This window comes from Meles meles, chromosome 12, assembly GCF_922984935.1.
Source record: "Meles meles chromosome 12, mMelMel3.1 paternal haplotype, whole genome shotgun sequence".
Classification (NCBI taxonomy): Eukaryota; Metazoa; Chordata; class Mammalia; order Carnivora; family Mustelidae; genus Meles; species Meles meles.
In genome coordinates this window covers 69,380,369-69,408,003 of record NC_060077.1, presented here as the reverse complement: position 1 = coordinate 69,408,003, position 27,635 = coordinate 69,380,369, and the positions used below count along the sequence as shown (strand labels likewise).

General features: G+C 40.5%; 1 protein-coding gene across 1 annotated transcript in view; it reads left to right on the top strand.

Annotated features, from left to right (window-relative positions):
• The window catches only part of SKOR2 (SKI family transcriptional corepressor 2), a 42,136-nt gene extending 17,319 nt beyond the window's left edge, over positions 1 to 24,817 (top strand). Inside the window, exons 5-9 of the mRNA XM_046025977.1 lie at positions 1,255 to 1,320; positions 1,701 to 1,799; positions 10,936 to 11,003; positions 19,398 to 19,463; positions 24,736 to 24,817. Of these exons, the coding sequence (XP_045881933.1) occupies positions 1,255 to 1,320; positions 1,701 to 1,799; positions 10,936 to 11,003; positions 19,398 to 19,460 (296 nt within the window). The 3' untranslated portion in view covers positions 19,461 to 19,463; positions 24,736 to 24,817. The remainder of the gene's footprint in view (positions 1 to 1,254; positions 1,321 to 1,700; positions 1,800 to 10,935; positions 11,004 to 19,397; positions 19,464 to 24,735) is intronic.
• Positions 24,818 to 27,635: the final 2,818 nt, after the last annotated feature.

The following is a 27,635-nucleotide window of genomic DNA, read 5'->3' as shown; positions in this document are numbered from 1 at the left end:
GGGCGTGTGGAAAGTGAATAAGCAGAGAGCACCACGGGTACAAAGGAAGGAGCCAACCCAGGAGGTCCAGGAAGGAGGAATCCATGAAACCCGAGAGCACCTTGGTCTGTCCTCTCACACATGAAAATGGCAAGCTTAATTCTGTTACGAGGATTTTTGCAGATAGCAGGTTGAGGTGGAAAAACAAATTCTGGTTACCTAAATGATCAGATTCCTTTAGTTTATTTAGGTCTTCTAGGTTACATTGGCTCAATGTATGACTGTACCGAAAGCCATTTTCTTAGCTTGTGGTCATTCTAGTTAGCACAGGAACGAAATAGGGAAGAACAGCACCTGACCTTTATCCACAATCTAGTTTTCATTGGTTGAAGACCAAGTCCTTCCGAAACTATCGTCAAGGATGTGACTATTACAAAATAGCAACTTATTTCAAATACAACTCTGTTTTAGACTGATTAAAAAAAAAAACTATCAATTTTTAGGAAAACTCTAGGCTTATACATTCTATCCTAAGGAGAACAAAAGCCTTCTCCTGTTTCCTTCTCACTGCCCCCAAGTTGTGATGACCCAGGAAGGCCGGAGATTTCTGCTTCCACAGCCTTGACGGTCTGCAGTTGCTGCTAGGGGCCCTCACGTCTGGAAGGAGAGGAACTCTGATCGGAATTCTTCTGGACACAGATCCGTTAACCGTTCAACCTCCTCTTTTGCCCATGGAACAAGCACCTGCGTTGTAGAGGGTGGAGAGCAGTGGGGGAGGGGGCTGCCACTTCAGGCTAGGCAGACTGCATCCTCTATTCCCGCAGCCCTCACAGTACTTCAGGGGAATTGTGCATGAATAAATGAGGACAGCGTTTGCTTCTGAGAACTCCCACTTTCAAGTTCTATTAACCAAGCTCCTTCGTAGATATTAAAAGCAAACGAAAAGAGGGGCACCTGTGTGGCTCAGTCGGTCGAGTGTCCGACTCCTGGTTTTGGCTCAGGTCGGGATCTTGGGGTTGTGAGATCAAGCCTGGCATGCGGCTCAGTGCTCAGCGTAGAATCTGCTTGGGTTTCTCTCCCTCCCCCTCGTGCTCTCCCTAAAATAAATAAATAAAATATTTAAAAAAAAAAGAAAATGAAAAAAAAAGCTTTCGGAAAATAGACTACACAAAACCAATATTTCTTCTTCTTTTTTTAAAAAAAAGAAAATGAAAAAAAAAAACTTTCGGAAAATAGACTACACAAAACCAATATTTCTTCTTCTTTTTTTAAAAGGTGAACACACGCAAGAGACAAATTCACCTCATTCACTCAAGAAGGATGTTGAAAATATGGGGAAAGGTAAGGAAGAGTTTTAATTCTGTAGAACTTGTCTTAGCTTCAAAAGACCATGGAGATAATAGGAGCATATTTTCGTTCTACACCATACTTTAAGCTTGACAAGCAACATATGAATAATATATGGACCATTGGGTGGATATAATTGAGATTAATGCATACATATCAATCAATACATGACACTGTAATATAATACTTTAAAATAATATATTACATTGATTTATATTCATGGATTTCTGCACAAAATCTATCCTATGTCTATGCAACACTTTTTAAACTGGTAAAATATTTCGTCTTATAATAATAAATTGCCATATATAACAGTTCTCTGGAGAGTTATTTGTAAAGATTAGTAAAATGACTCTTCTGTTTTTCTTTATTAGAAGAACTTCAGAAGGTTTTATTTGAACAAATAGATTTACGGAGACGACTAGAACAAGAATTCCAAGTGTTAAAAGGAAATACGTCTTTCCCAGTATTCAGTAAGAAATCGCTTTTATTTTATTGCATTATGATATGTGATGACTTTTCTATTATTAGGCTTAAAAATTGTCTCTTAAGTATGAAGTGCTCGTATAAAATGCCATGGGACCTTCCCGTGGTCTCTGTCTAAATGTTCGGAAATTTTAGTCTGTTATATATGCTTTGATTCAGCTCACCAAAAAAATTTCTTATGAGAACATTTTGGTATTTATTATATCGATATATGTGTATCTGTGTGTATGTATTATGTGTATTTAAAATATGTAGGCAAATATATCATTAAATATGTAGATGTATTTAAATACTCTGATATTTTTAGATTATATATCTGTATATAGATAGAATTTTTTGTTTCTATATAAACAAAAGAATTACTCAGGTATTTTTATTCTCCAAGGTAGAAAAAACAAAGGAACAATTAATTTTTGTTCTTGGATATAGCTGGAGAGATTCCTGGTACTTGAAATGTGTATAAATATGAAGATTTAAAATTTAACAATTCAGTACACATGTATTTCTTTTATTGACTGAGATTAGTATAGTTTAGCAGTTTTGGATTCTCCGTATTTAATGTTAAAATTCCATTCCAAATTTGGTGGCAGATACAGTAGTGTAAAAACAGTTGTTTCTATTCCCAGAGTCCTAGAATTTAGTGCTAGGCGTCCACATTTCTAAAATTCACCAGGACTGGTCACATTTGGACAAATACGTCACAGTGGTGTATTTTGAAATTTTTTGGAGTTTCCTTTAGTCCCGTTCTTCGCTCCAGAGAAAGGATAGTGGGGAAAAAAATCAGTAATGTAAACCTATGCTTTGAATTCTATAAATTTAATATTAGTTTTTTCTGGGACCCATTTAAAAAATGTCAGTGTGCCCCTTGGTTTTGAATCCGGGAACCACAAAACTCACATTGGCAATTCCCGTGTGAAGGCCACAGACCAGCATCTGGGAGATTTTTCAGCGCTTGTGACAATTTTAGTAACAGAAGCATGGAGGTCTGCGTTCACCAGGGCTTCTCCAATGTGATTGTCAGCACAACTAAAAGACGTGCCTTCCCGGGTCGAGGCTTTGAAGAGGCCTGGGTTCCTGGCACACCTCAAACTGAGTTCACTGAACACTTAGCAGGGATGGAGACAAGAGGATGCATCGATGGAAGAGTGCTCCGACCACAAGGGACAGTGGGGGCTGCCAAGTTTGTGATCTCTCCGTACCCACAGGGGAGGCTCGGCGTTCACAGAGCTTCAGGCTTCGGAATTTCGAGACTGCCTGCTGAGGCCTCCAGTAAGATGGAAGCGTGGAGAACGGCCCGTAGCTTGTAATAGTGCGTTAGGATTATCATGACATTGTGGCTTCGAGAAAAAGAGAAAGATACGTTTAGAAAATATCTCTGAAATCTTAAAAACCAAGGGCTTTCAAAGGATCCACGATTCTCTCATTTCTAAAACAGTATTTTAACACCCAGTTCCTTGCAGCAATGAGCAGACATTGAATTATTTGTTTCCTATAAGCCGATGTTTACCTCATTGTTGAGTTTGCAAGTCCTTGTGTTTAAGTCTGGCAGAGTGGGCCAAAGTTCCAATGAACCACTAAAATACCCACCTAACTTCCCGTAAAGTCAGCGTATCCGTAATTTATCCCCTTGATAACAGCTAATTAATCATTTCAAGGAATTAAGTAATTTATAAGGATTGGTACATTTTCCTTCTTAATTGGCCTGCCATACAGTAGGTACAGGTTTCTGTTAAAAAGAAGTTAGAATATCATCGTACAACCGGCCCATTTTGATTCAGACCTTTCATTCATCCTTTTGCATTAAAGCTAATCCTCTGTGATTGCCACATACATGAAACACTTCAATTAAAGAACAACAAAAAGTTTTTCCTGTTTTTTTTATCTGCAGCATACTCCACTGACCAAGGAAGTGGCATGTGTGTGCCCAAGTTTGAATAATGCGTGGTTTAGACATACCACAAAGAGGCAGTTAATTTCACACCAATGAAAATAGCAAATGTGCATTACGTGCTTGTTAACTAAACGTGGGAGGCCATGAGGCTGGCAGACAGATTGAGATCTGCTCAGATGGAGAGGGGAAAACGGAACTTTGTGAAGCCACATCAGAGGGAAGCGTAGAGGAATCCCGGCCAGAGTTTCGCACAGCCTTTAACTAGGAAGGGAACTCTCAGTCATGACACGTAAAGCGTGGTTTACTTAGAACACTGTGGATCTCGGCTAAGTTATCCCATGTGAGGATTAGGATCCCAGATCTGAGTTCACTCTGGGGCTCTGCAACTTCCTGGTTGTGGGACCTTGGAAATGGTCAAATGGGCCAGATAATTCCTGTCTCTCGTTAGAGGGTGCAAGGGGTAAACAGCCCAGACCGAGAGACGTGCTCGGTACTGTCAGCTGTGAGGATGGTGGTGGTAAGGATGTAGGAGGAGGGAGAGGAGGTTATTAGCACTGAGCTCTAAAAAAGCATTTCTTTTTTTTTCTTTTTTTTTTAATTTCTTTTCAGCATAACAGTATTCATTGTAAAAAAGCATTTTTTTTTAAGATTTTTAATTTATTTATTTGACAGACAGAGATCACAAGCAGGCAGAGAGGCAGGCAGAGAGAGAGGAAGGGAAGCAGGCTCCCTCGATCCCAGGATCCTGGGATCATGACCTGAGCCGAAGGCAGAGGCTTTAACCCACTGAGCCACCCAGGCGCCCCTAAAAAAGCATTTCTAAAATAGGTTCAAATTTCTGAGTTTTTTCTTAGCCTTCTTGTTGTGGTTCTTAGGGCTAATAAGGACCACAAGAATGCATTCTAGGCATGGAGACAGTAAAGGTAAACATCAGAAGGACGGAAGAGAAAGATGGGGGAGACAGTTTGGGAGAGGAGGAAGGAGGGAGGAGGAGGAGGAGAAAGCGAGTCTCCATACTTGGGGGCAGAAGTTTGGAGGAGAAAGAACAAGCAAGTGTCTCCCCTTGCCGCAAATCTGGAAGTCATTCTTGCCACCAAAGTCACTGTGTCCTCCTTCCCTAACAACTTTGTCACTTCTTCCTCCCTTCTCTTCCAGAGCCCGATACCTTCCTTTCTTATGACATCCATCCCTTGGCTGTAGTTTTCATCCCATTTTACTTTCTTGCCACTAGATACCGGTACCAACTCAGCCCTGAACTAGGGACCTGCCAGAGATGCTGGAGGAGGCAACCAGTGGAGAAGGCCTCTTTACTGCAACAGAGTACCCTAGGTCCTCTCCCATCTTCCCCAGTCCAGCCCTTTCTGCCCACTGCCATTGGTCCAGTCTTGCCAGAGCTCTACTTCTGGTTCCAAACCTTCTACCCAAGAAGCTATCGTGATCCCCTACTGTTGATCATGTTGTATCTAATTTAACTCCTGACTGAATCTCAAAACTCTCTGTAATTGGCCTGCCATGCCTCTCCAATCTTACCTCCTTACTGAGCTCCAGTTACCCTACAGATCACTCTCTCCCTTTGCTTTCCAACTCTGCAGACTGTTTCTCTAGTCTGGAATGCCTCCCCTCATCTAAGCATTCCTAATCATCTGGGACACAGTTCAAGCCACCACCTCCAGGAAGCCTCCTTGCTTTTACAGTAGGCACTCCTTCCTGGCATCCTGCTGTGTTCATTTCTAGCTCCACAGGTGTTTGTGCTGATTCCTCTCTGATTGTTTCGCACCTGCTACTCTCCTTTATCCCACGGTATTGTCCATAGGTTCAGGAAAGCGTGTTCTGTTGCTGCCTGCATGGCGCCTCTATTTTGTGGGCACGGGACATGCTCTCAGTACGTGACTGGTATCGATTCTGGTGTTCTGTTTGAAGAGATTAAAACCAACAATGAAGAATGAGATTGGGGAACTGAAAACTGTTGTATAAAGGAGATTAGTGAGGACTCATAAGTTGAGTCCTTGGATTTGCATGTGACAAATTCATGGCGCTTGAGAGAACTGATGGAAAGTCCAGTCAGTTATGACAGGGAAGGCCCAGTGACTGGGGCTTCGAGAAATATTTCCGTAGTAGATTTTGACTACGTCATCATTTTAAATTCTTATAAAGAGCTACTCTTCCATGTTACTGTTAAGGTTACTTTTATTACAAACAAACTATATTTTATATACTTGAATATGGTTGTCCCATCTTTCACCTCGGGCTGTTACTGCAATCATTCGACGTTGAGTCGTTTCCTCTCTCTCGTTTTTTTTTTTTTTTTTTTGCATCATCCTCCAGAGAGGGGACAGTGGGGAATTCTAAAGCACAGTATGGGTGAAAAGGTCCAACAGTTGTCAAAAGTAGTGATAATAAAATGAACATGATGTAAACCAAGAAATCCCTAAAGCCTCTTCCTTGATGAGTGGAATCTAGTGGGTGGACCAGATGTACCTTACGGATTTTCTTCTTTCTGGTCCTGGGAATGTAGGTTGCATAGTTTTTATTGTTGTTTGTAAACACTGGGCTTTCAAACTGTCCGTGTTTACAGAGCACAGTGCTTGCTACTGTGTTGGTGCTTTCCTCTGCTACCTCCTTTCATACCATCGTTTTCCAGAAATAGTTGGGTTTTAAGTGAGTCTCATTAGAGAAACTGGCTTAATGATTTTTTTTTCCTCTCCACTTAAATTGTGCCTTCATTGACCTTTAAAACATAACAGAAATTTTAGGGTTGTTTTTTTTTCCCATTTGCCAATTAATAATATTTACATCTCAAAACTTAGACACATGCCTGTTGTAGGAAACTGTAAACACAGGAATACAAAGAAAAGGAAAGAGAAATCACCCATAATCTTGTCACCTGGAGATAACCAATGGTAACATTTTGGAGTTTCAGCTTTTTAAATGCATATTGAATCCTTTTCTTTTTTAAACGAAATGAAATATTATATACCCCATTTTTCACTTAACATGAGCCTCTTTCCATTACTACAGATCAGTCATAAAGGTACTTTATTTTTAAAATGGTTTTATTTCAGTATAATTGACACACAATGTTATATTAGTTTCAGGTGTACAATGTAGTCATTCAGCATCTCTGTAAGTTGTGCTCCCGTCACCCCAGGTGTAGCTAGCATCTGTCACCGTACAACCTAGTACAATACCACTGATGATATTCTCTATACTGTGCCTTTTAGCCCCATGACTTAGTCATTCCATAATGGGAAGCCTGTATCTCCCATTCCCCTTCCCCCATTTTGCCCATCCTCTCATCCCCTTTTCCTCTGGCAGCTGGTTAGTTCATTCTCTGTATTTATAGGTCTGATTCTTCTTTTTGTTTTACTCATTTGTTTTTTAGAATCCACATATGAGTGAAATCATATGGTATTTGTCTTTCTCTGACTTATTTCACTTAGCATATAGTATCCTCTGTGTCTGTCCATGTTGTCCCAAATGGAGAAAGAAAGAAAGAAAGAATTAAAAAAAAAAAAAACCTTCATCCTTTTAGTGGCTGTATAATATTCCATTGTGTTTATCTATACCACATCTTCTTTATCTGTTTATCTATTATTGGATCCTTAGGTTGCTTTCGTATATTGACTATTGTACATAAAGCTGCAGTAAACATAGAGGTACATATATCTTTTCAAATAAGTGTTTTTGTTTTCTTTGGGTAAATACCCAGCAGTGGAATTATTGGATCATATGATATTTCTATTTTTAACTTTTTGAGGAACCTCCATACTGTTTCCTACACTGGCTGCACTGCTTTACATTTCCATGAATAGTACACAAAGATTCCTTTATCTCTACATCCTCACCAACATTGGTTGTTTCTTGTGTTTTTCATTTTACCCATTCTGACAGGGGTAAGGTATAACCACATCTCATGGTAGTTTTGATTTGCATTTCCCTGATGACAAGCGATACTTAGAATTTTTTTTCATGTGTCTGTTGTCCATCTGGATATCTTCTTTGGGAAAAAATGTCTATTTAGGTAAAAAATCTTCTCTCATTCAGTATGTTGCCTTTTGGCTTTGTAGACAGTTTCCTTCACTGTGCAAAAGCATTTTATTTTGATGTAGTCCCAATAGTTTATTTTTGCTTTTGTTTCCTTTGCCTGGGGAGACATATCTACAAAAATATTTCTAGGGCTGATGTCAGAGAAATTACTGCTTATGCTCTCTTATTTAGGATTCTTTATGGTTTGGGGGTCTCACATTTAGGTCTTTAATCCATTTTGAGTTTATAAATATACTTTTATGTTAGACATTAAAGTTATCAAAGTTTTAGATGATGGACATTACTGGAACTAAATCCTTTCATGTATCTATAATGATTCCCCTACAATAAACTCTTGAAAGGATTGTTGTGTTTAAGAGTAGGAACTTCTTATAGTTCTTGGTATGTAATTTCTAGTTGCTTTCCAGAAAGATTGTACTAACTTACACTCCCATTCTTGGAACACCACATCTCATTTTTTCTTTTAATCTCTTCTAACCTAGGGAAAAATGGTAGCTCGTATTGTTTCCTTGTTTCCTTTCAATGTTAGGGATGTTGAGTACTTTCCATGTCTACTTTCCAGCTGTAGGTTTTGTAAATACCCATTATATTCTCTTGTCATATTTCTTTTAATGTGTTCTTCTTACTGATTTCTATGGACACTTTATATACTAATATAAAAGTCTTTGTCATATCACAAATATTCTTTTGTTTGTATCAATGACTTTTAGATGTTGGCCATGATCATTTGTGTATTGAGGGTTCGATTTGTTTGTAGTTTATTGTCATACCAAAGTTTTAAATTTTTGTCCAATCAAATCTATCAATCTTTTCCTTTTTTGGTTTTTCTGTCTTTGATATCCTTTCCTACCCAAATTTTATAAAAAGATTCACCATTTTTCTAAAGCTTTAATGGCTTTTTTTTTTAATTTTACCTTAATGAACTGTATTAAATGTACCATCATAGACAAATATGCATGAATTAAGTAAGGACTAAGTATCACCATTCCAGTCTGCACTGGAATCCCAGGGAGGTACCGCAGTCAGGTTTGGTGGGTGATGGGGTGCAGGGGTCTCCTCTTCTGCCTTTGCTGCAACCAACTGAGTCACTTGCTCTTCCCTATGCCTCTTGCCATGTCTTTGTTTAAAATACTGTTCTCTACATCTCTGCTCAAGCATTTCTTGCTCCTTAACTCTCCCTTACCCCTTGCATTGTGCCATGTACTTACCCTTATTACAATAACTCTCGTTTCAAATTCAGAGGTGAGACTAGGGAATGAGTCTTTTTAAAAAATATATAAAAGGCAAATCTATGGAGACAATGAATGATCAGTGGTTGCCAGGGGTGGATGAAGGAGAGGCGTGAATAGGCAAAGCACAGAGGATTTAGGGCAGTGAAAATACTCTGTATTTTCTCTGATATTATACTGGTAGATATTCTGATATTATAATGGGGAATATATGTCATTGTATATTTGTTCAAATCCATAGAATGTACAATACCAGCTGTGAACCCTAAGGTAAACTAAGGACTTTGATGATTATGTGTCACTGTAGGTTCATCCATTGTTACAAATGTCCCACTCTGGTGGGGATTGTTGGTACTGAGGGAGGACATGCAGGTGTGGGGGCAGGGGATGTATGGGAAATCTCTGTACCTTCCCCTTAATTTTGTTGTGAACCTAAAACTGCTCAAAAAAAAAAAAACCCCATATATATATATGCATACATATATACACACATATATGTATATATATATTTTATATATATATAAACTAATTAATTAACTAATTTGAAAAGCAGGCTTGAGGTTGGGGAAGGAATTCAAATAGTATAGAAAGGTAGAAGTAAAAAAAAATAAAATAAAAAGGATGTTTTTAATTTCTAAGTGCCCAGCATCTCAGGAGTGGTAAAGGATTTATTTTCTTGAAAGCACTGGGAAGCCATCGCAGATTGTTCAGCAGGAAAAGGAAAGGGATTTGCGGAGGGAGGGACCAGGGCCCAGGTGGCCCGTTGGGAAGCTGTTCCGGGAAGAGATGTCCGTGATGGGGAGGTGACAGTGGCAAAAGGAGCTGAGGATGGAGGCAGTCCAGGAAGGAGTCACACACCACGGGCTGTAGAGGTGAAAGGAAGAGCTGAGGGAAAATGTGACAAAGTTTCTGGTTTTTCCGAAGGGCTGCCCTGACTATTCACCACGGAGTTAATAGGAGATTGTGTGAGGTTCTCACATAAAGCAGAAAATGCCAAAGCTAGCCAGGCCTACCCCACCCCCTTTTTTTTGGTGGGTCCACACTTTTAGAAAAGATCGCCTGGAGAGGTTGCAATGGGAAGTCATTTCCCAATAAAAATGATCACTGGGTAGATGGCAAAGATAGTTTGCAGGAGAACAACTCTTAAAGCTCCCCCCTTCTCAGATGGAGGCAAGGTCTGTAGGAGCTCTCTTGGCCCATGAAGGACCACATAATAAGGCTGATGTAAAGGGAGGGAGAGTTCACAGGTTGGGAGAGTCAGAGTATGTTTATCAGCTTCTTGGGAGTGCAGTGAGGCAGGCCGGGGTAACAGACCCTCATCTTATCACCCAGGAGGCATGGCAAGCATGCATAAGGTCCACATTTCCTAAGACAGTGGAAGCTCTCTACCTGTGACCTGTTCAAATAGGCAGAGGTAGAGAGCATGACTGTATCAGACGTTTGTGACTATTTTTTTTTTTTAAGATTTGTGTATGTGTTTGACAGAGAGAGCGTGTGCACAAGGAGGGGGAGGGGCAAAGGGAGAGGGAGAGGGAGAAGTTGGCTCCCCACCAAGCATTGAGCCCAAGGACTTGGGGCTTGTGGGGCTCAAACCCAGGATCCTGGGATCATGACCTGAGCAGAAGACAGAGGCTTAACCGACTGAACCACCCAGGTGACCTGACTCGTAATTATATGCGGGGGACCATCTATTTAAATGGGCTATGGGTTGCTGTGAGCTATGAGATACAGACCTTACTATCTCAAAATTTGCTGCCTGTTCTGATTATGGAGCCTTGTAGCCTTCCCTTCCAACAGTCACATTATTTACTTAAAAAAAAAAAGACAATCCTTTTTACAAATATCCAAAAGGGAAAAGGGCTTCTCTGGGACCATCAGTAATATTGTTACTAAAAATACTAAAAGAAGATTTTGCAACTCTAATTAATGTCTTTCTCTATTTGTTTCTCCTACCAGATAATTTTCAAGATCAGATGAAAAGGGAACTCGCCTACCGAGAAGAAATGGTGCAACAGTTACAAATTGTAAGATGATTTCTACTTAAAAACTGTATGCCCCTTGATGGGTTTGTTTTCAAAGCATCCAATTTTCTGAAACTGTTTGCGTTTTTGCTGTGAAATTCTTTGGTCCACCTACCACTTACCTCTCAGCTGGTTTTGATGCTAATTACCCCAAGATTTACTTAGACACAGGATAAACAGATGTGTCAGTGCGTTTCCTCGAAATGTAACTACCTACCATGTGTTAATAGACAGATGTGTAAATTGTCTCCGTGGGTAAACCAGAGGTACCTGCCTTGTCTCCCACTGTGCAAACGTGTGAACACGGCGCTGGGATGCACTAGAAGCTCAGTGAAGGGCAGTTGTCTTCTCTCTTTCTCTCCTTTTGTTACCCAGACCTAAGCCAGGCCCTCCGCTGCCAGTAAACTTGGGATAAATACACTTAATCCATTAAATTCGCTTGAAGGGTGATGAAAAGCAGTAATAATTTCCAAATGAAGTGTGTTATTCACCCTCTCCTAATCATGTTGAAAAGTGGATGCAGAGATGTATTTATGTGGAATCAGGAAAGCAGGAAGGTGCCTGGCAAATACATGTAGTGGGGCATTTTGTTGCCTTTTTAAGGTTTTTTTCATTGTGAATTCACTGCCCTTCATCCCCATGCAAATATATCCGGTATTAATCATTAGTGCTTTTAAAACAATCTCCCATGCTCTCATGTACATGATTACAATGGGGAAAATAATTTCTCTTCCCTATTTGTAAGATATTTTTAGTCACCTGGATAAAGACATACGCCGGTCCTTGGTGGTATTCCGAGCATGACTATTGTAATTTGGGTGGCTTGATGTTTCTGAACTGGTCCGTGTTGCCCTTGTCTTGTTAAGCGTGTATCTATGCATACCTGCCTATCTTGTCTAGAGAGCCAGATAGCTAGCTCTCTATCGGGATAACTCGAGGAAGATAGGTATTAATGTTTTCTTTCTGCATCAGAGCAATCACGCTCGTGTTATTGGAGATTACTGGGAGTCATTTTTAAGACAGCCTTGGAGCTCATAAGGTTTTCCCCCATTCTGGGAGCTCCATTAAAAGTGCTGCTTATGCTCTTAACGCTCCCGCTGATTTTCATTGGGCTCAAGTACTGGGTTAACAATCTCTGTTCTGAAAGCCACCTTAATGTAAGATGCCTTTGAAACAGGACCTTTCATCTTGTGTTGGTTTTGTTTGTATTAATTCTGTTTGCACCTGAAGTCATGGGAGGGAGGGGGTGGAGTGTAGAAGGATTCTTCTTCATTGATTGATAATTAAGCCCCCAAAGAGTTTAAAAAAAATGTATCTATATTCTTAGCTTTTGATACCTAGGTAATAAGAGCTATTAATTATTTGCTGTGAACGCGCTTATTGTTTTCTTTGTCCAAAGGACAAATTTATTTTTTTATTAAGATTTTATTTATTGGGGCGCCTGGGTGGCTCAGTGGTTTAAGCTGCTGCCTTCGGCTCGGGTCATGATCTCAGGGTCCTGGGATCGAGTCCCGCATCGGGCTCTCTGCTCGGCAGGGAGCCTGCTTCCCTCTCCGCTCTCTGCCTGCCTCTCTGCTTACTTGTGATCTCTCTTTGTCAAATAAATAAATAAGAAATCTTAAAATTAAAAAAAAAGATTTTATTTATCTATTTGACAGAGAGAGATCACAAGTAGGCAGAGAGGCAGGCAGCGGGGAGGTGGCGGGGGGGGGGGAGGTGGGGGGGAAAGCAGGCTCCTTGCTGAGCAGAGAACCCGATGCAGGGCTCTATCCCAGAACCCTGAGATCATGACCTGAGCCGAGGGCAGAGGCTTAACCCACTGAGCCACCCAGGTGCCCCCAAATTTATTTTTTTAATATTTTATTTTTAAGTATCTTTACACCCAATGCAGGGCTCAAAATCACAACCCTGAGATCAAGAATCACATCCTCGACCAACCTAGCCAGCCAGGCACCTCAATCCAAAGGAAGAATTTAAATATAGATTTGGAGACAGGGGGTTGTAAAATTTTAAGACCTTACTGATTTTATGTATCACTTTTAGACTCTTAAAACAAAAATCAAGACACATGCAACCAAAAATTTGTGATTTCCTGGGCGGGGAGTCAAATATGGCAACACGGGCTTTAGGAAAAGGGGACTAAGTATTTATTTCAGTGCCCTTGTTTAAGGTCAGTTATGTAACTTTAATGTCTTAATTCTCTTTGACATTCAATTGTTTTAGTGAAAGAGGAAATGATACTGCATCGATGTCTTAAGCAGGCAATATTAATAGAAGAAAAAATGTCTTTTGAGATAGTTGGTACCTGGAAGATATAAACTGGTATTACTAAATATTTTTATTACACTGTGTCACAAAATATTTTATCATCATATATTCATTTATCTAGACAAGCATTACTGACTCAGATTTCTCTAGATAGTAAATGGTTCCTGGTCACAAATTAAATTCTTTGGGAAAAGCTAGAAATATTTCCCCTAGCCCTGTAGGTACCATATAATTTCTGAAATCCACAAAAGCACATGCAGGCTGACAACAAGAAAACAGGTGAAATAGACATGATTTGTCCCTTCTGCTTCTTCTCTTATGTTTCCTGCTGTAAGACCAAGAGGGTCTTCATCTTGCCTCCAGTACCTAGCATTGGTGTCTAGCATCAAATGCCTACCAATAAACATCTGCTAAATGAATCATCACCCAGGGATGACCCTAACTCAACTTTGATACACTTATAGGGTGGCCCTCTTAATTCTTTTCCAGATTCCCTGGCTTGCTCCTGATTTCCTCAAATTTTCTTTTGTGCTAAGAAACTATTGCTAAAATGACTAAGGAAAGCCATCTCGGTGAATTATGGGATGCACTATCCTTAGTAGCCCCAGACACAAGCTGGAAGGTCTGCAAACTTCAGTTCAAGACTACTCCCATATACGCCATTAAGTGTCAGTTTTTCAACCAAAGGAACTCTTTGTAAGGTCTAACCTAGCACCCTGATGGGGATGTAGTAAGGCACAAGTACGTAATCAACGTGAAATGCCCATGGGTGTCATCCAAAGCTCTGAGAGCACGAGGAATCAATTTCATGGCACACCCCTTCCCAAAGCAGAACCTCTAATAGTAGGGATTTCAACCTCTGGTTGATTTTTGTGCAAGAAGGACCTGTGTTCACCTTATACTGTCCGCTTTGGAATTGAGACAGCAAACTCAAGGTTGCCTGAATGGAATTTATCTGAAATTTATCAAATCCTTTATTCAGCTTGCTTTATTTGCTGAAGTACTTAGAGGGTAATATCTATAGAAAATCCACCTCAAGATCTTCAAGAAGTTGCTAGGTATCACAATTATTCACTTTCTCAGTGTTTTTAGTTGCATGATCTAATTCATCAGTAAATATGGTTACATGTTTTGCGTCTTAGGAATAGGGCAATTCGCTCAGAATTATTTGATTGTATTATATTTAAATTATTTTTTATTTAAGGTTTACGGAACATATATTACAAAAGAGTCATTTGCCTACAGAATAGGCTTTTTTTTTCCTTTAGATGAAATAAAAACCCATCCCATCCTGCAGTCATGAAGAATCCAAATATATTAAAGCCATCATATTTTATAACAATTCCCATAGACCCACGATGCATTTATCCTATGCTGTTACACAGTGTTCTTATTCAAAAGATTATATCGAAAGCATCTTGGGTATCATTGCTATAGAAAGAAAACTTATGAATTTCTTTGGCTTCCGTATTTTTAGATTCTCTGCTGACTGTCATTTCTGCCCCACTGCTTCTGTTTTTAGTTTGTTAAATGCAAAGTAGTGATGACTATACAAATAATTGACGGTCTTTGTACACTTATAAATGAATGTGCTTTTCTCTCAATGTGAGATTTAAAGCAGATGCAGTTTATTTAACACGTAAACATGGGCAAGAAGCTAACTTTTTTTTAATAGCTTAACATCAGAGTTTATAGTACTTTGCACAGTTTTTGTTAAAATCGTCCACCTCTGCCCTGGGTTGTCAAATGCTGACAATGTTTTCTTTGCTAAGCCAGAGTTATTCATACAAGCAAAGAAATATATTCTTCTCACTATGAACCAAATGTGAAAGTTTTAAAATTTAGCTAGGTCATGAAAATGTTAGTGTGTAGTATAGCACAGAGCAAAAAATTTCTCATTCACAGGGGAACAGTGATTCTCAGAAAACTTGTTTCAATTTTAAAAACAAAACCCATCACCCTGTACAATCAAGAAGAAGGTGAAGAAGCTAGAGGCAATGTTATATATCAATGATATCTAAATTTTTTTAAATTAAAAAAAAGAAGCTGAAGACATTTTACTCCATGTATATCCTTTTGATTAAGATTTTTTTCAAGGACTGAAATATGATTTACACATCATGATGCCTTGATAACTTTTTTTCATGGCTGATTTCAAGCAAGTGCATCTGTGTAGCAGCTACTAGTAAAGGTTCGTCGAAGACACACTCTTCTTTAGTCCTAATTCTTGCGGGACATTGTGAAGCTGCAAAAGAGAGCCTGTGATAAACGGCTCCATTCAGATTGACATCCTTCGAACTTGCTGGATTGCTACTAAGAGGCCTGTGGATGGAGAAAACATGCTAGTCTCCAAGTGCCCTCTGCTGTTTCCCCAGAACGCTGCAGTCCCACGCAGCCAGCAGAAGCTGGTCTCAAAGTTCTTCATTAAAAGCCTCAATTAAAATAACGCTCAATCAATAGATTTAGTACTAACGTTTCGTTCGCTGTGGACTTGTAAAAAAGCAATTTACAGCTTCCCGATGGTGGGAGCACAGTGCTTCCTTGCAGGGAGCACAGTGCTTCCTTGCAGGGAGCACAGTGCTTCCTTGCAGGGAGCACAGTGCTTCCTTGCAGGGAAAAGAGCGAGGTCTTTATTGTTGCTGAAGGGGCCTTCCCTCTTTGGCAAGGGCACAGCTCCTCGGCCATAGGGTCTATCCTTGGAGATTCTCCGGATTCATTAGGAGGCGAACCTGCTCAGACTTCTACCATCTCCACCCAGAGAGTTTTGAAAATGTGGTCTACGACACTTTTTTTTTTTTAAAGGGGGATACAACAATTACTGCTTGGCACTATGTTTTTAGGAAAAGATCCTGAAGCACCTATGGTTTTGCTTTTGTGGCTAAACATGCAGAAAAAGAAGGGTCTGCAAGTCAGAGGACTTGACACTGCTTTAATGTTCTCCAGCAGCAGACAGACTTTGTCCACAGTGGGTCCTTTTCCCGTTACTGATCAATTGCCAGGCATCTTGACAAGGCAATCACGGTTCCCTAGTGGTTCCCTAGTTAAGCAGCCTTCTCCTCGTTCTCCTTTTGACATGTTAACTCACCTGAATGTCTGAGGTCAGGTTAATTCTTTCTTGGCACAAACTAGGAAGTTATCCTTTTATACTTTTAATAGACTAGCACCGGCTAGGTAATTAATTTAGAACTTATATAACTTTGAGGGATTTTTGTTGTTGTTGTCCATGCCAAGCTTGGTGATTTTTAAGCTGGTCAAAATGAAAAGAAAGGTTTTATTCTAGAACAGGATATTTACATGGAATAATTAGCTCAAATGGAGCCTCTACAAGCCTGAGCTTCCAAGCTGGGGAGTGTTTGCCGAGGTCTCTGTGAATCCGCTATTACATTTCATGGAGCCCAAAGAACTGTCATTTATAGGAGGCATGAGTACTTGATGTATCATAAGAAAAGAAATTTCCAACTATTATTCTAAGATATCGTCAATTATAAGACATCTAATTTCAGAGATGTTAAAATTGGGGGGGGAATGTATTTTAGTATCAAGGAAATAGGGTAATTTCTATGAACAGTCAAGCCATGTGCTAATATAGTCTTTATCATTCATGGTTTAGGATTTAGCATTAAAAGGAAAAATGAAGGGGCGCCTGGGTGGCTCAGTGGGTTAAAGCCTCTGCCTGCGGCTCAGGTCATGATCCCAGGGTCCTGGGATCGAGCCCCGCATCAGGCTCTCTGCTCCGCAGGGAGCCTGCTTCCTCCTCTCTCTCTGCCTGCCTCTCTGCCTAGTTGTGATTTCTCTCTATTAAATAAATAAAATATTTAAAAAAAAAAAGGAAAAATGAAACAAGATACAACCAGAGAGGGAAACGAACCATAAGAGACTCTTAATCTCAGGAAACAAACTGAGGGTTGCTGGGGGTGGAGGGATGGGGTGGCTGCGTGACAGACATTGGGGAGGGTGTGTGCTATGGTGAGTGCTGTGAATTTTGTAAGACTGATAAATCACAGACCTGTACCCCTGAAACACATAACACATTATATGTTAATTTTAAAAATGAATAAAAGGAGGGAAATTCTAAAAAAATATACATGATTTTTAGCTTACAACCTTAAGCTTTTTGGTCTTTGTTTTCATTTGGTTTTTATTTCACTTTGTTTTAATGAAATGAATGCAATGATGTTTGAGTGGGGGTGATTCTTCAGATTTAAATTCCCATCTGGAGAATTGGGGCTCAAATGTGGAAATGTCCTTTTTTCCCCGTCAAGTCCTTTTTTCTTTTCCTTCTCAGTTTCCCACCTTGATGAAATGCTACAGTGTTGTTTCTGGAGGGGAAAGAAAATAGAAAGAAAAAGAAAGAAAGGGAGAGAGGGAGGAAGAGTAGATGGGTGAGAGGGAGGGAGGAAGGAAGGAAGGAAAGAACAGGGCATTCTGACATAGATCTGAAAGCAGTCCCCTTCGGGCACTTTTCTTTGGGTTAGAATGAGTAGTTTATTGGCTTTGATGAGAGAGCCCAAGGTGATGTTAACTTGTGTGGTGCCTGGGATGGAACAGACGCTTTCCAAATCGTTGTGGTACCGAATCTTGGGGTCAAGGACTTTCTCTAAGTGTAAGTGTGGCAGAAATAATATCCTAAATAACAGAATTCCATTCAAGGCTTTGTTATATCATGCATCTGAAGAGAGAGGTGATCCATGTGTTTTGGCGTATCACAACACTCACTGTGATGGAAAATGTGTGTCTCTGTTATTAGCAGGTATAGCATGACCTAGAGTGGGAAGAAGAGGTAACCAGAGTAGGTCCCTATGTCGCTGTTCTTGTCATAGTTATCCAGTTCATCTCAGCTCACGTCCTAAAATGTGAGTTGGGACTCTGAACTTTTTATGGCTCTAACTGAGTGAATCATTAATTTATTACTGTTGCCTTGGCCTTTATCAGTATGTGCCTATCAGATGCATCCATGTTGTGTTTGTCTATCAAAGTAGTGAGATGATTTTGTTAGTCCTTTTTTTTTTTTTTTTTTTGGTCATTAAAACACCTGATTCAACTGGCTGGTTATTAGGACAAAATAGTCCAGCCAATCTTAGACACTCACATCATTGTAGACTCATAGTTCCTTCCCATTAGAAAAAAGCTCATATTTATGGATATTTATGGATGGTGGATCAGGAGAACAGAACACAAATATGCTGGAAACGTGAAGGACATATATGTATCAGTATCCAAAAACGTTGCCTAATCAGATGAAAATAATTGCATTTCCCTTCACTGCTTTCACATAACTGCCATACTTCATATTATATCCTAGAAGGCTGGATATTCGGTTCTTCAAATGTAAAATAGGTTCAAATCTTTAGAGTCCTGAGTTTAGCCTTATCATGAAGAAGAGAAGTCACATAACGATAGAATACCTTAACTGGGTATAAATAGAGGAGAATCTAAATAAAACATGTGGTCCAATTTCAGCCATTTGAATCTTCTAATGAAAAGCAACATATCAAATGGGATAGGCTTTCCTTCAAAGTCCCAGCACTGAAAAGTGCTTTCCAAGTTTATCCAGGTAGCATCCTCAGGGGTCATATTTTCCACTCAGTGCAATTATTTCTGATGCTTCTTGGTAGTTACCGGAAAATTAACCAGAGTAATAATTCGTGTTTAGTTAGTTCATCTTGTTTGTGATTTATAATGTCAGCATATTTTGTCACTGTAATTAAATGAAAGATAGCACTGAACTAGTTTGTAATCACATCCTTGGTCCTTTACTTGGGACGTATATTATAACTTCAGAAGCTCATTTTCATACCTAAATAAAAAACAATAAGACCATATTACTAAGTACATATTGAAAAAAAATTCTGAAAATGAAATGTCATATACTGACCTCAAAGACTAGCTCTAGCAAGAGTCTGATGTGATCTCCAGTTCTGTCCTCGATATGCTTTTTATCAGGCCTTAGGAATTGCTATAACCTGGAAGCTCCACAATGTTGATGATCGGATAGAGAACTTTTCTCCTTGGCAAGGGCGGGGAGGAATTCACCCGCATTCCAGTGGTTAGGCATGATGAAGTGTCTCCATGTGCATCCATCTTTAAATTTAGCTTATCTGGATAGTTTTGCTTATTTTTATCTTACAGATCCCCTATGCAGCAAGCTTGATCAGGAAAGAAAAGCTTGGTGCCCATCTCAGCAAAAGCTAAAAGGTAAGCTTACCAGATGAAAGAGATTTTCTTGAACTTGGAATCTTTATTGCTCAGCCATGTTCTTTAGTTGGTGTATTTGAAATAGCCCAGGAGATTAGTAAATTTGCGTCCTGTGATGAACTTTGTTATACCCAGGCATGGGGCTTTCTAAATAAGTGGCCACGTACATTTTATAGATTCTTTGGAAAATTGCTAAAAACTAAGGAAATTCTATACTCCCCTGCAGAAGCAATCTTCATTCTGTTTTGAGGTTGTCTCTTCTCTGGTTCTCCCCGACACCCAGATTACTGCCCATCCGCACAAAAGTATTGTGTCAGCAACCACAGTTACTGTGTCTCTTCTTCCTCTGAGTCCTCCTATGCCTCCAAAAGTCTTCTTGAAATCTGGCTTCCTGGGAGCTACTGACGGATGGTGTTGTGAACGTTTGCAGGCAACGCGGACCTTTGAGAACTTCCTCTGTAGGAAGAGTTATTCATTCTTTCCATAAACGAATCACTGTTTCTCTAGAGCTGAAGCCAGGTTCAAGATCATATCGCTGGCAACGATTTAAAAGACAAATGGGGCGCCTGGGTGACTAAGTGGGTTAAAGCCTCTGCCTTCGGCTCAGGTCATGGTCTCAGGGTCATGGGATCGAGCCCCGAGTCGGGCTCTCCGCTCAGTGGGGAGCCTGCTTCCCTTCCTCTCTCTCTCTGCCTGCCTCTCTGCCTACTTGTGATCTCTGTCAAATAAATAAAATCTTAAAAAAAAAATTAAAAAATAAAAGACAAATACTTTGGGCTCCTAAGGCAAGAAAGACAGTAAAAATTCAATAACTATAGTCAGAACAGACCTAAACATTTTAAAAACAACTTTTTGATTACATAGAAGACATATATAATTGTTAGAATCGAAAGGATACAAAAAGTGTGGCTTTTTGGTTCTGTAACAATACATTAGGATGACCTAAGAACTGGAATTGCTAAATCAGGGAAAAACTCAGATGTCAGAGGGAGCATTTGTAAGTGCTTGTGGCCAACTAGGATTACAGTCATTTATCAGTTTGACCTGTTCCCATCAGAATCATTCTTCCCAGGCCTTCCCTCTGGAACATGTTTTGAACTTAATAGAATTTGTTGGCAAAAAGAATTCTGAACAACACAGGCTTGTGGTTCCCTTTCTTTCTTTCATGTCTCTCTCTGTATATCACAAGTCTCCTCTGTCTTTGTACAAATGAAAATCCCACCTCTTGTCATCATCTTTTTTAGTGATAATCTTCAGCATTTGTCTCAAATAGTGATAATCATGTCTCCCACATTTCATCCGAGATGGTCTCTCAGTCAGATGATTTCCCTTAATTTTACACACAAGGAACTGAGGTATGGAGAAGAGAGGTGTGATGTCTTAGGTGCGTGTTGCAAAGCTGGGAAGAGATCCTAGGGCTCCTGACTTTAGCTTCAGTGCCAACTTTCTCCTCATGTACGCACTTCCTGTCCTGTGTGGGCCTTTGTTTCCGCAAGAGAGACAGTCAAGTAACAAGTCCTTGTGTTTCCATCTCCACGAGGTCATACACAAGTGGGCCTGTGAGTTGACTCTGCTCTATATGTTCTTCTTAAGCCTGAAGTTGATGTTGGGCATTTCTTTCTCATTAGAGAAGACAGGTTTGTACCAGTTGGGTGAAATGAATCATTTAAAAATAGTCAGACTTCACAAATCTTAACCCAGAACATGAAGGTAATCAAGGCGAGAATCACCCAAGTAAACTCATAGGTATAATAATTTGAAAATAAAGTGATTTTTTTTTCAAGTTAAAGAAAATATATTAGGATGTGTTCTTTTTAAATAACATTTTTGTGGAAGTGTAACACACACTCATGAAAGTCCAGAGATCAGCTAGTCATACAAGTCACGAAGTCGACAAATCAAAATTCAGTGGATTTTCACAAGATGAACTCATTTGGGTTGTCAGCACCCAGACGGCCTCCCTGTATTCCTGCCCAGGCACTCCCCCACCCAATAAAGATTAGCTTTGCCTGATTTTGAGCTGTAGTGAAGGACAGTGTACAGAATGTTCTCTGGTATATGGCTTCTTTCAATCCGTGTTTGTGAGAACTGTCCATTATAATGTAGTCTCATTTCCCCTCAGGAACTCCAGTAAGCTCTCTTTTTACTCCTTCTAATTCCCCAACTCATCTTCGCTGCTTATGATGAACTTCTCTTGCACCTACAAAATGAGGATTCACTGCCCAGAAACCATGTCTCTGATGGGGACATCAAGTACAGCTAGGTGGGAAGAAAAAAAAAAAAGATTGATTTGTGTTTAGTAACTAATGCTTCCTTCATGCTGATTTTGTTTCCATCCTTGCAGACAACAGGGATTTCTCTAAGTAGACCCTGGTGCTTTCAGAAGATTAGTGGTTACTTAAATGCTGAGCTAAATCAGCCAAGCAGAGAATCACGACCATATTGTTAGAGGTGGTATTTGATTCTCAACATGCCAAGCCTGCAAGGAATTACCCCAAGAGAGATTACAAAATAAAAATCATTACACCAAGGGAGAGAGACAAATTCTGCCTTGCTGAGTGACCACAGGTTTCCAAATGAGGGACTGATGCATTAATGTCTTATGCAAGAGTGACCCTTAAGGTAGTGTGCTGTGTTCTTGCCACCCAGTGGATTCCAATATGACTATTAAGAGGAGGAAGCTTTTCAAAACCACAGGCAATCCACTTAATAAGCCAAGCAAGTATTGCCACATATCACTGCTCTACAAATCTTTTTTGCCCTACATTAGGACAGAAGAAATTCCACGTTGAGTTGAATAAAGGTCCACCCAGACCAGGATATTAACTGTGTAATTCCATTACAAGAGCCAAGTTGTTGTTCCTACAATACCAACTTCGAAATTTGGGCATGTGCACTGAATGCTCTTAGCTTTTTCCTTGATAACTCCTTAAAGGCTCATTACCCATGGATTTATCTAAACCTTTCTTCAACCTAGGCATAGTCCCCTTTGGGGCAATGAATTCTATTTGTTTAGCTACCAGCTGTGTTAAGTGTAGTTTGCTTTCTTTATTTTCAAACTACCTCCTACAACAAGCCCTAGTAGATTAGCCATTGAACTACTTTGCATGTTTGTTTCATGGTAAACTCGCAAGTATAGCAGAAATGATTTGAAAAAAATATTTCAAAGTGTTGTGTGTATTATCCTTGCATCTAGGACTGTTTCTAACACCAGAATTATTCCTGACAGTCTCTCCTACATGTAGTTTTTTCTATGACCCATGTCCTGCAGAGACACCCAATGTAAGATTTGTGAAATCTGTACTCCCAAAGAAGTACCATGACGTCAACACTAATGTAACTATCACTACGCATTCTTTTTCTTCCAAGCACCTTTTTTCCCCCAGATTTTATTTTAGAGAGAGAGAGCGTGTGAGTGGGGTGAGGGGCAGAGGGTGAACAAGGAGTCTGATGTAGGGCTGGAACCCAGAACTCCAAGGTCATGACCTGAGCCGAAGGCAGAGGCTTAACTGCTTAACTGTTTAACCAGCTGAGCCACCCAGGCACCCCCCCCAGGCACCCTTTGACATTATACAAATGGTGAAGCACCCGGGTCTTTCAGTCATTCTACACAAGTGGAAAGTGGATGGTGGGAAATGACTTGTTCATAGTCATACAGAAACTCGTGATCAAGCCAGAAATAGTAATAACTATCACTTCTTGAGCACTGGTTATGCCAGATGGCTGGGCTAAATTCTTTGCCATATTATCTATCTGTTTTGAACCTTACAACTCTATATGGTAGATTTTTTTGTTATCCCCATTCGTGCAAGGGAACATTGAGGTTCAGTGTGGTCGCTTAGCTAGCAAGTGACAGGGCCAGGATTCAATCCAGGTCTGTTTGACTCAATTACACTTCTCTGTCTCCCAAGGATCATTGGGCTGCTTTGGAAGGAGTCTGCCTTCTGTATCTGACACTACCTCCCTATGTAATCTTGAGTGGAATGTCATGCAATCTCTTTGAGGCTCACTATCATCTGTAAAATGTGGGTGGCCAAGTCTGATCAGAGTCTCTGCCAGGTCTACAATGTTGACTATTACTCTTGCATACCAGACTTCCGCCATGCTCTCTTTCCTTTCCCGAAAAGGGACCGTTTTTATTAAATATGCTCAAGACCATATATAACATCCTAAGGCACGACCAACCTACTTTCACCTTATGTCTGCATTTTCTTTAACACAAATGGCTCCTTTGCATACTTCTGGAGAGACTGAGAATTTTTCTTCCTGTACTAACAATATCTACCTCTTCAATATATACCTCTTCGGTAAACTCCCGTTACTTTTATTTCAGTTTTGGAATAATTGCTACAATAATAATAACAAGAAAAAGCTCTTAAAAGAATAGGGAGGGATTGTAATAGAACACTCTGTGTCTTCCTTTTGTATAGATCAAAGACAAAGGGAAGGACTAGCATATCCATTTCTTTCTTCTGTAGTCAGACATAGAGGACCAGGTTCTTTCAAGAGTCTCCATTGAAACTGACAACGTGCTCCTGCTCTGCTCAATGCTTTGTGTCTATTATCTTATTGAATCTCCAAAACAACCCATTGAGAGACGGACTGCTCCTTTCACCATATTCTACAGCTGAGAAAACCAACATGCAGAGAGCTGAGTATGTGGTCTGTGGTCTCACTGGGAGCACATGGCAAGATTTGAGCCACGTTGCCTGGCTCTACCTCCCACATTTCATCTACTCACCTCTGATTCATACCCAGAGAGCGTGGCTTAATTCACATCCTCTATTATCAGTGATAAATATGCAGCTAGCTAATAGCCAATCCCATGGCTTTGTTGATGTTGAATCACAAGAACTCCAGTCGTGCTTTGCCGTTGCCCTGACATCTCAGGACAAGAAAAGTAGATGTAATGGGCCGTCCAGCCGAAGCCAGTGGGGCACTGGTGCATGACATTCTGTCTGCCCCTTTCACCGCAGGCTATCTTAAGCAACCTGGAGCTTCTAGAACCCTGCAAACATGGCTTTACTGTAAAGAAGGCATAGCAAACCAGCACACTCTGATGTAATCGTTCTAGTTTGGCTCCATGTCTGCGGAGATGCCTAAGGGAAGATGGCAGGCAAATAGATGTAAAAAAGAAGGTGCTTTCATAGTTACTGTTGAAATATCTTATCCAAACAGTACTAAAGGTCTTCCCTCGGGATATGCTAAATGCTCCTTCACATGCTTTGTATGGGGCTGAAGTCTTCATTGTGTGCTTTTTGTCTTCTCCCAGGTGCACAGAACCACTTACTCTTGTTCTCTCGTAAGATACAGCCTGCCACTGAGCACTTCTGACCCACATAAAGACTGCGAACTGAAAGGGCTTGGGAATCCAATACAAAGTCAGGTTCAGGAGAACCCAAGGACAAGTGACCTCAAAGCAGCATGGACAACCATGGAAAATAGACTGTAGTGGCCATTCATTAGTGGGGGGAGGGGGGCGCCAACCAGAGCAGCCAATGCTTGTCGCATCTTTTGGTGGAACCAAAGTTTGAGTCTTTGTGTTTTTCAAGGCCAGCTGAACCAGATCGTGGGAGTGCTGTTAGCCAGCCAGGGTGGGCAATCTGTGGACAGTCCCAAGTGATCTCAGTGCTGCACATGTGGAGAGAGCAAGACTATCTGTTGCTTTTGAAGACATGATTCTTGGTGGAAACACAAGACCTGTCCTAGGAGTGGGGATCACGTTTTGACACCTGGGACGGCGTCAGTGGTATAAACCCGCTTTTCACAGCAAACTGGACAAACTTACACGTGGCCCCTTCCTCTCTGGTACTTTGCCTGCTGTATGAATGAAGATTGTATTCCTCTGGAAATATTTTACAGTTTAATATTGAGTGTAATTAAAAATATAATCATGTTATCAAAAATGGTATTTAACTCTGTTGTAGTTTCTTTAACATTCATGTGGATAAAAAAGTCTATAATAAAAAAACTATGAACTAATAGTGGTGTTCATGTAGTTAAATGCACATTTGATTGGGGGCAACTAATAAAAATGAATACTTTTTAGAATTATTTTGGCATAAAATATTTGAATAAATTATTTTTGAAAATGGAATTCCTTCAAAAATGATTATTAAAGTCTAGGTTAGCCTTTGGCCACTGTCAGCAGCTGGAGTCCTCCCCATCATGTTAGGATCTTTGTAGGGCTAAGGGAGGCTTCTGAATTCCTGCTAGGTCTTCTGACAGCCTTGGTGATGGTGTTGATACTGTGCCTCCTTCCTTACTGTGATGTTGAATCAAAGTCCGAGATCTCTCTCTCTCTCTTTTTTTTTTTTAAGATTTATTTATTTATTTTAGAGAGTGTGTGGAGGGAGAGGCAGAAGGAGAGGGAGACAGAGAATTCTCAATCAGACTCCCTATTGAGCTAGGAGCCCCATTCAGAGCTCCATCCCATGACCTGAGATTAGGGCCTGGGCTGAAATCAAGAGTCGAATGCTTAACCAACCGAGTCCCCCAAGCGACCCTCGAGATCCTTGTATGCCAAAAATTCTGCCTTTCAGATGAGATAGAAGGACCAAAATGGTGACTCCTTTGAGGCCAGGATTTCTAAGTTTGCCAAGTTGCACAGAAATCTACTCTGGAAGACCTCTCACCATGAGGTTGCCAAAGACCATGCTAACTGAAGAGGCAGGCACCTTGCCAGTGGCATTCATGGCAGATTTCAAAAGAGGCTTAAAATGCAGAGAGAGTCAAGTATCATATGGTCTCACTTATTTGTGGAGCATAACAAATAACATGGAGGACATGGGGAGATGGAGAGGAGAGGGAGTTGAGGGAAACTGGAAGGGGAGATGAACCATGAGAGACTATGGACTCTGAAAAACAACCAGAGGGTTATGAAGGGGCGGCGGGAGGGGGTGGGGTGGGGTGGGAGGTTGAGGAACCAGGTGGTGGGTAATAGGGAGGGCACATAGTGCATGGAGCACTGGGTGTGATGCCAAAACAATGAACACTGTTATGCTGTAAATAAGCAAATAAAAATAAATTAATTAATAAAAAAAAGAGGCTTAAAATGCATCACCATGGTATTTGATACCTTCCACCCCACACCATTATTATGAACTATCAAAAAAGGCTTTGCAATCTACCCTCAAGATAAATTTTCTTACATTTGGCTATCACATGAAGAACCCAAAGGAGAGCTACTCATTAGTGATTTTCTTCCTAGGAAGCTGGTCACAGAAGGAATCTAACCCGGTCCTGGAATCTGAGGATGGGTTCCCAGTGATTACTAGTGGAAAAAATATGAGGATGTTGTTACTGACCACACAGGACGGATGCACTCTCTGAGGTGTTCTGGCCTGAGTCTGAGTATGAGGCTCACGCCACCCTTCAGACAGGGAACACGTTTCTAAAAATGGCAGCTGTGCTTAGGAGGGTAACTGGGCCGTCAAGTTAGTGGGGTATTTTCTCCATGTGAGCTTTACATTACATATAGGGATGGAAGCCCAGAACCCTTAGCTTTGTACTTGAAACCGATACTGCCAGAGGTAACAGAAAATCATCTGTGAGTACACAAACCTGGCTTCATGACCTACCACCAGAGGACAGCAATGGTCATTTTCTGCAGAACCCAGTGTAACTTCAGGGATCAGAGCACTTCTCAGAGCCAGAACAGGGACTGGGCAGGTTGAAGGAACTCACAGACTTACAGATGAATTGAAGGCCTTTGTCCTGCAGCTGTATCAAGTGGTAGGGTAAACAAGCCTGAAATGTCATTCTTGTTTTCCTGATTGAAACTTGAAATGTCTCAGAGTCATGAGTGCTAAAATATCAGCAAATAAGTTTGAAGCGAAAGGGACATTAGAAGCAGATAAATTGACAAGGATGTCTGAGAGCCTGGAGTTAGTAATGGCAGCGTAGCTCTGAATTAAATTAATGGCCAAGCTCTTGGGGAAGATCATTACCCTCTACAGATGCCAGAACCACCCTAAGCCTTCTGGTTCTCCTCCTAAACTCCAGGCTCTATAGGAAGCCCAGCTGTGCATCTTTAACAGAGCACTTGGAAACTGCTGTTGTCTTTATTCCCATGACCTTTGAGTCTCCCCATTTCTGGAGGTATTTTATGAGACTGGAGCCCAAGGATCTTCCATGGAACCATGAAGTTATACAAACAAACCCAAAAACTTC